Here is a 9,242-nt window from a genome sequence, read left to right as displayed (position 1 = left end):
GACCATACCTCAATTGGAGTCTTCTTATCACTGGTATAACTGGGGGATTGATTAATAAGATAACAAGGAGTGGAAATGGCTTCCGCCCAAAACTGTTTAGGGAAACCTGCATTAGACAACATACAATGGGCCTGTCCTGTGCATACGCTCAGCTACGCCGTTTTGTTGAGGTATAGGAGGAACGGTGTAGCGATGCACAATGCCTTCAGACTTGCAATATGATTTAAATATCTTAGAACAGAATTCCATCCCAATGTCAGTACGAGGTATTTTCACCTTCCTTTCAGTTTGTCTTTCAACCGTAGTCTTCCACTCCTTGAACACATCTAAAGCTTGATATTTGTGCTTTAAGAAATAAGGCAAAACTTTCCGCGAATAATCATCAGTGATAGTCATCATATAACGAGAACCTCCAAAAGATGTCTTACAAATAGGCCCCCATAAATCAGAATGCACATCATCAAGAATACCTTCAGTAGTATGTGTAGATATGTTGAACTTCACCCTCTTATGCTTGCCAAAAAATGCAATGCTCATAAAATTTGAGCTTCTCGAAGCTTTGTCCATCTAGCAATCCTCGCTTGCTCAATTATGCCAAACCAATTTTACTCATATGCCCAAGACGCATATGCCAAAGATTAGTAGCATCGGAATTCGATAATGAATCTGAAACTACAGTAACATTACCTAATATTAGTTGTACCTTGCAGATGGTATAGGTCGGCAGTTTTAATATCAGCTTTCATCACAACAAGAGAGCCACCTTCAAAATTCCGTCTCCACCGGAATATCTGTACCCTTTGCGATCAAGAATATATAAAGAGATGAAACTTCTCTTCAAATTTGGAATATGCCGCACATCTGACAATGTTCTAATACAACCATCAAACATCTTGATCTGAACTGTTCTAATACCTGCAACCTTGCATGGCATATTATCACCCATCAAAACAGTACCATCTTGTACAGCTTCACAGGTGGCAAACCAATCCCTATTAGGGCATATGTGATAGGTGCAAGCAGTATGAAGACTCCACTAGTCACTAGTTTGTGCACAATCAGCATAAGCAACAAGCAATTCTGCATCAGACTTATCATCAGTAATAACTGTGGCTTTACCTTCCTCTTCTTTATTACCTTTTGGTCTATACTTTTCGGTTCTCATGTCATTGTTCTGTAGCTTCCAACACTCAGAGATATCATGTCCATCTCTCTTGCAGTATTTGCATGACCTATACTTGCCTTTGGACTTTGTGTGGTTTTTTTCCCGCAAGGGTTTTTCACGTAAAATTCGTGTCTCCGTTGTGTATCTATTTTCATAACAGTCTATCCCAGAAATTGGAGGAAATGTGTACACCTTCCATGCTGTATTTCATTCCAATTAGCAGGATGCAGTGGAAATCTTCATTTGCATGTACACGCAAATATTGTAACTATCAGTACACTCTATTAGTTTTAGAGTGAGTTGCATATAGCGTGCCATCTTCTTTTACCACTATTAATATTGCAGCTTGGGCTAGAATAAACTTAAATTTTCACACTGGACCAGTAATATTTACCAAATGTTTTATCTTGGACATGTTCTTGTACCTCTGGCTTCCTCTCTCCTCTGTTTCCTCTGTTCCCAGGGGTGAGCAGGTGGAGCAGCCACCGGTGAGCTCAGTCCACACAGTACACTTGAGCAGGAGCGAGATATATAACCCTCACACAGATCATTGGAACTTGTATGTGCACAAATTATTTGTAAAGTTATACAAATTAACCCGCGCGGCCGATTCGCTCCGCGCCGTCCAGCCGCCTCCCCTCCCGGATCCGGTGGAGGGGAGGCTGCCGCCGCCCTCGCGCCGCCCCCGCGCCACCACCACTGCAGGCTGCTGCCCCTCGAGCGGGCCGCCGCTGCGCGAGGCCGCCACCACCGCTACCCGACCGCCTGCTGCGCGGCCGGCTCACACCACTACCGCCCACTAGAGGGGAGGGGAGGAGAGGGGAGGAGATGAGGGTGAGTGGTGAGGGGAAGGAGAGGAGGAGAAAGAGATAAGGTGGAGAAGAGATTGAGGAAGTGAGGAAATTTTTATCGCTGAGAGGAAGAGGCGGCCGGGTTGCGTGCTCTTGGCCGATTTTTATTCCCGATTGTTTAACAACCGGGACTAAAGATAGTGAAGGGGTCTGACACTGCCTGCCATGTTTTGAACCGGGACTAAAATTGATCTTTAGTTTCGGTAAAGATCAAAAAGTATCCCTCGTCTTTCGAACCAGGACTAGAGATATTATTTTGTCCCGGTTGGTGAATTAAAGATCAAAAAGTACCCCTAGTCTTTCGAACCGGGACTAGTGTAGTTTTTAGCCAACCCATCAAAGATGGTTTCTCCAGTAGTGAACCGACTCATCACTCCAATCCAATTCATCCTTCGTGCGGGAAATTAACTCCTCAAATGTGGGTTTGGCACGAAACACTAACTAACTGACAGACATCCCCTCAAATTGGCTTCCATTCGATACTTTCATCTACCAAACTGCCACCAAAATAGAGTTGTACCAATCTATCCATTTACATCAATTAACCGATAAATAAGAGTGCATGATTCTAAAGTTATACATCGGCTGAAAAATATAAAAATGACATGGGTAAACCAAAACTACCGATTTGTTTTTTAAAAAATTTAACGACTAACCACCGGTCACAATGTTCCTAGGATCTATACCTATCGACATCGACATGAATCAATATGAATCCCAAAATATTCACAATACAACGGCACTATACATCCCTTCCAAATTCATCCATAGCGAAGGAGTGTAAAACTTGCAGATGTACAATATGAATCCTCTATACTAACGTCAATATACAACTACAAAATTACATTCTTACCCACATCCCCCAAACCACACCACATCCCGAGCCACATTCAACAACACACAGTTTCAACCAAAATACTAACTAAGAATAAGGGAAACATTGAGGAAATTAGGGTTTTACGAGGGGATTTACCTTGCAAATCAATCTCTAAAATAATGCCCACAAAATAACCTTCGATTTGACGGAGATGCCAATGTAGACAAGGCAATGGGCAGAGGAAACACATAAGCTTTGCACTAAATTAATCATTACTATGGCGACGCTCCACGAGCTGATAGCTGAAGTGAGCCCCGAGGAATTGCTGGGCGCCATTGGTGAGCTCTACCACCATGTGCTGGGCTACGTCAGGTCGATGGCGCTCAAGTGCGCCGTCGATCTAGGCATCCCCGACGCTGTCAACCGCCGCGGCGGCGCCGCTACCCTCGCCGACATCGCGACCGACACCGGCGTGCATCCATCCAAGCTCGCCGACCTCCGGCGCATGATGGAGCTGCTCAGCACGACGGGCATGATTTTCGACAGCTCCACGGCCGGTGACGGCGGTGACGTAGTGTACAGGCTCACCACGGTCGGCCGCTTCATCGCCGGCCCAAGCAACTTTTCCCCGGTGGTGCAGTTCGCGGTTAGCCCCCTCATCGTATCGTCCTTCTTCAGCTTGCCGGGCTGGTTCAGGAGCGAGCCAGGGGCGTCCAGGTCGCTGTTCGACATGGCGCATGGCTGCTCCATGTGGGAGATGGCGAGCAAGAACCCGGCACAGAACAGCGTCATCAACAACGCCATGGTTGTCAATTGCCAGACCTACCTTGAGCTCGTTGTGGCGGTCCAGGGCCATGTGTTCCACGGGCTGAGTTCGCTGGTCGATGTTGGTGGCGGCCATGGCACGAGCATGGAGGTCATCTCGCGGGAGTTCCCGCATATCAAGTGCAGCGTTCTTGACCTTCCTCATGTCATCAGCCAGGCACCAGCCGGCAACGGCAAGGTGCAGTTCATCGCCGGCGACATGTTTAAGTCCATTCCACCTGCAGATGCTGTCGTACTCAAGGTATCTCTCGGATTCAATATTAAATGTTGCAGAAATAAAATATCACGATTCCGAAATTTTGGGAAAATAATGAACGCCCTAAACAATTCAAAATCTGAACAATTTGTCATTGAATTTATTTTTTAAAAAAGAAAAGTTCATAATTTTTGGGCGCAAGATCAACATCTTGCCTCTACCTAACGTTGAATAAAAAAATTTGGATCAAAATATTAAACCCTACATATACATATATATATATATATATATATATATATATATATATATATATATATATATATATATATATATATATCGTTACCTTATTTTTCTAATTAAAGTAGCCAAGCATGTAATTTTTATGTTACAATCAGCCTCCCTTTTTTTAAAGCTTAAATATGGTACTTAAAAATGCTATTCAATTCTGGTACTAGTCAATGACCTAGTCACACTGAAAGAATCACATGTGTGATAAATAGGGAAATTGTTTCTCTCTTTTGTATCTTTTTCTTTTTTTTGCAAGGATATAGTTTTTCTTTTTTTTCAAAAAAAAATTGTCTACATCTATTTTAGAACATTTTGCATGACTGGAGTGACGATGACTGCGTCAAGATACTTCAACGTTGCAAGGAAGCCATCCCTGCAAGAAAGGATGGAGGAAAAGTGGAAGCCATACAGGACATGTTGTTGATGTTTCTCAATGGGAAGGAACGAGATGAACAAGAGTGGAAAATGATCTTCTCGGCTGCTGGATTCAGTAACGACTACAAAATACTGCCGGTACTGGGTCCTCTCTCAATAATCGAAATATACCCATGTAATCAGTGCCAGAGGCAGCTTCCAGGCAATTCAAGCGGTCGCCCGGGCTCCGCCTCTGCCACCTCCACTACTGATTATCGCCATCGTTTATAAAAATCCGTTGATCCATGTGTGCAACGCACGCATGAATATTTATATAACAGGATAAGTTAGCAGAAAATTGTCCCTATTTTTTATGTGCGCGTCGGAACTCTGTTGTCAATAAGCATGTACTTCATAGCATGCATCTAGTATTGCTATGCTTGCTCTGTTATGAATAAATATACATATATGTTGTTGGTGTCCATTGGACGTAAATGTCTTTGAGATCTATTTTTTTAATGGAAATATATAATATATCGAGTTGAGCACTACTACGAAAATAGTTTTTCCAGACTTATAGCAAAACGAACGTGACTACATTTCTTTGTACAACTTTGGAGCAAAAAAGGGTGACATATTTTTGCTTTGATTTCACACTACTACAAAACATCAAATAGATGCCAATACTATAGGTGCCGAAAGTGGTAAAACCGACACCTATAGTGCCTTTTCCGCCCACGCGTCCATCAGCCCGCCAAAATGCTAAGAACCGGCATCTTTATCTCCTATCTAGATGCCGATTATAAATTAAATCCGGCATCTTTTAGTTGGCGTGGGGCCTACCCTAGAACCAGCATCTTTGTGGGGCAAAAGAAAAAGATGCCGATTTTCAGGCAAAACCTACACCCATCCCAAACCGAGCCGATCCGGGCGGAGTACTCCTTATCCTCTCCTCTCTCTCAACCATCCTTATCCACTCCTCTCTCTCTCACCATCCCGCCATCCACTGCCCCTGCCCTCTCTCTTCTTCTTCCTTCTCTCCTCCTCCATCCACCAAATCCGACCGTCAACACGGCTGGGCTCTCCCCTCCGCCAGATCAGGCGGGAGGCGGGAGGGGACACAGCGGTTCGGTGACGGCGTCCTCCCCTCCGCCAGATCTGGCGGGAGGGAAGATGGCGACCCAACGGCGGCCCATGGTGGGAGTCGGCGGGAGGGAGGTGGCCCGCGCACCTCGGTGGCAGGAGGCAGTGTGCGGCAGTGGGACAGAGGCGGCCCTCGCCCCTCGGCGGCGGGAGGCAGCGTGCGGCGATGGGACAGAGGCGGCCCTCACCCCTCGGCAGCGGGAGGTGACGTGAGGCGATGGAGGTGGCCCTCGCCCCTCGGCGGCGGGAGGCGGCGTAAGGCGACGGAGGTGGCCCTCGCCCCTCGGCGGCGTGTGACGGTGGGACAGAGACGGTTCGCGCCGGATCTGGAGTTGCGGTGCTGGCTGGAGGTGCGGCACGGCGAAGGCGAAGACAGCCGGCGTGGAGGTGCGATAGCGTCAGCAGCCGGCGGATCCATCTCTCCCCCTCCTTCCCTCTTTGTGATTTTGTTCTTATTGATGTGAGATGCGTTCTTGTTCATGTGGGAGTTCTTTTGCTGCTATGAGAATCGATGTGAGATCTGTTAATGTGTCGATGTGAGTTGATGTGAGATTTATTCATCATGTGTTGTTCTTGTTCATCTGTTGATGTGGGATCTGTTCATCATTTTTGTTTCTTGTTCGTGTGGGTTCATGTGGGAGTTCAACAGCTCGAGCCAGCTTCTTTATTTTTTTTGCTCATTGATTCCATATTGATGCCGGATTTAAAATGATATTGGTGCTGGCGCATTAATCAGTGCCGCCTCTATGGTGCAGATTGGGAAAACCGGCATCTAAGGGGGTTCCCAACCAGCACCGAAGTGCTTTTCTGTAGTAGTGTCAGTCAGGCCTTTCGTATTGGCTTTTGTTTTTTTGTCTTTTCTCAGTTATGTGCTAATATGCATTAGTATTCCTTAAGAATTCAAGGAGATAAAAACGTCGTCTAAAAATATTAAAGTTAATACTAGATCGAAATCTAAAAATATTAAATACTAAGAATATTATAATTAAGAATCCAAGGTGAGCACAACTCAATAGGACATAGTAATTTGTGTATATATGGTGTATTCGATTATATGGGGCACTGATATGAGAATGTAAACGAAGTTGTGGTGATAGAGAGGGAGAGCAATCCTATCCTATAAATAACCTACACAATTCATCTCTACATAGTGTAGTTATTATCAATTCCTTGTGTTTTGACGTCACTAGGGTTTACTCTGACCTTTGTCTATTAGTTCTACTCCTAAGATTTAGCCTAGCAATGGCATGTGCAGCATATGGGCCGAGCTATACATGGATTGTCTTTAAGTGCTAGGTCATGATTAGTCCTGTAGGGTTATAATAAAAAGGTAAGGGAAAATCGTTTTACGTAGATAAGTTGGGAAGATCCATATAAAATTGTAGAAATTGTCCCAGAAAGTTCATGTTTTGTTCCGACTATAGGGGAAAGTTTGCCAAAAGCTCTTAATGGGAAATATTTGACTATGTATTATCAAAGTGTATGGCAGGAAGATTTAGGATTGGTTCAAAATGGATACCGTAGTTGAGTATCGTTTTGAAAGGACGAATATGGATGGATTCAGGATAGATACCGTGGTAGAGTATCGTTTTGAGAGAACGATTGTGGTTGTTGGATTGGTTAATTTTATAGTGTATTCAGTAAAACAAAACGTTACACTAATTATACCGATCCCTGCCGTTGCCCCCCTCCCCCGCGTCGTTGATCCTCCATGGCATCTCTCACTGAGCCGTGAAAGATCATCTAGTTTGCCACCAGGTACATTATTTTGTGTACATGCTTCCCTACTGCTCGACAATATGATTGAATGGTTTAATTAATCTCCTGTATATTCGAAATTCATGGTGTTTTCAACAGCTCGGATTTATTTTGTGTATAGTCTGATTCAGTGCCTCCTTCAGTTGCTCCTCTTCTGCCAGGTCTTCGTTGATGCAGCAGGGTACAAAAATTGTTGCAGAGTATATTTGATTGAACTGCCAGGTCTTTAGTTTCTCTTTTTTCCTGTTAGAGCCAATCGGGCAGATGAGCAATTTCAGAAACATGGTTGTCCAAGGCTATAAAATTCATATACAATATATGCCAAATTCAGAAAAACAAAACGTTCCATGGGTCAATATATCATTCTTCTGAATGTTTAGAAAAATGAATGTGTAAAATATCAGTGACTTGCTGTGGTATTTGGTAACTGCCTGCAAATGCTCCATTTTTTCTATAATAACTATTACCCTTTAGATCACATTGCGTTTCTATCGTGCTCATAAAGTCTGGAGAATAATAACATCCACCTCGGTGATTTCTCTCTTTTTTACATTTGCTTGCAGGGCAAATTTGGATTTTGCTTAGGGACCGCCTTAAAGCTTATCAAACTGCTTCACCTGTGGTGAGCACCTTTTGTTTTCTTATCTACTATTTAGCCATGCTTATCTAGCCTATCAGGTAACACGCCATTTCTGGCATTTCAGTACTCAATATTCTTCCGGCAGTGCACATTATTCTGCTATTTCAGATGTTAAATTGACATTATTGTACAACTTACATAAGTATATGTCGGGAAAAATATGTAGTACAAACCACATATGTAGTGAAAATTTAAAAACTACCATTGGATCGAGAAATAGACGTCCGATATTTATCCACGTCACCATGAGTTAAAATTTAACTCCCAGTGAATCTGCGAGTTAAATGTGACGTGGACGAATCTCGGACGTCCATTTCTCGATCTTTCCAAGTTTTGCACTACATATTTTCCCGTATATGTCGTGCTCTGAATTCACATGTGTTAGCTCTAAATTTAAGATGTTTCATATAGACTGTCCTTAGAATGCTAACTGCAATGACCTCATTGTTTTATTATTATTATTATTATTATTATTATTATTATTATTATTATTATTATTATTATTATTTGCATTTAAGATGTATTTTTTAACATATTTTTAAACGTATATTGCTCCTTGATTATATGTTATTAATTCTGGCTAAAATTTATTGTGTCCACACAATATCATATAGTTGTAAAAATATGTTTGATGTAATACATGGATTGATTTAAAGCTCAATTACACATATCATAGATTTTTTTTTGCAAACATGAAAATTTGAAAGTTATTGAAGAAAATAGAATTACACCGTAGTATTTAGCACAGGCATATTAGTAGTTTAGAATAGTTGGTGCAATTGCTGAGTGGTTTGCTGAAAAGATTAGTTACATTGGTGTGTGCAAGAATTAATGGTGCATGGAGAAGATCATATGTGAAATTGATGGGGGTGGCCCTAGCATATTCAATCTGGCATGGGGACATGGATCAGCTGAGCTTGGATGTATGCAAATTGATTTCTCTGTGTCGGTGCTGTTGGCATGCGCCAGAGGGTGCAGTGATGGTGCAACGATGGAACCTGGTGGATGCATGCATGTTGGAGCTGCTGTGTATGGTGGCTGCTTCTCTTGCTGTCTTGTAGTTCTAGAGCAAGGAATGGATGACTCCGATCTATGGGAAAAAGTGTTGGCAGCAACTTCAACTGAGGTGACTTGATGTGGCGCAAAGAGTACTATGTTGCTTGCAGCTCCAAACACTTAATTTGGTGAGTTAGGTTGCTTCCAAT

General features: G+C 43.1%; 1 protein-coding gene across 1 annotated transcript; it reads left to right on the top strand.

Moving 5' to 3' along the window:
* Positions 1-3,041: 3,041 nt before the first annotated feature.
* On the top strand, positions 3,042-4,879 carry LOC127753234 (acetylserotonin O-methyltransferase 1-like). The gene is made up of 2 exons (XM_052278707.1): positions 3,042-3,899; positions 4,449-4,879. Exons 1-2 carry the CDS (start codon positions 3,111-3,113, stop codon positions 4,785-4,787), a joined length of 1,128 nt encoding a protein of 375 aa, XP_052134667.1. The 5' UTR covers positions 3,042-3,110; the 3' UTR covers positions 4,788-4,879.
* Positions 4,880-9,242: the final 4,363 nt, after the last annotated feature.

Source organism: Oryza glaberrima, chromosome 10 (genome assembly GCF_000147395.1).
Source record: "Oryza glaberrima chromosome 10, OglaRS2, whole genome shotgun sequence".
Lineage (NCBI taxonomy): Eukaryota > Viridiplantae > Streptophyta > Magnoliopsida > Poales > Poaceae > Oryza > Oryza glaberrima.
Note: the sequence above shows the minus strand (reverse complement) of the source record. Positions and strands in the feature narration are given on the sequence as shown.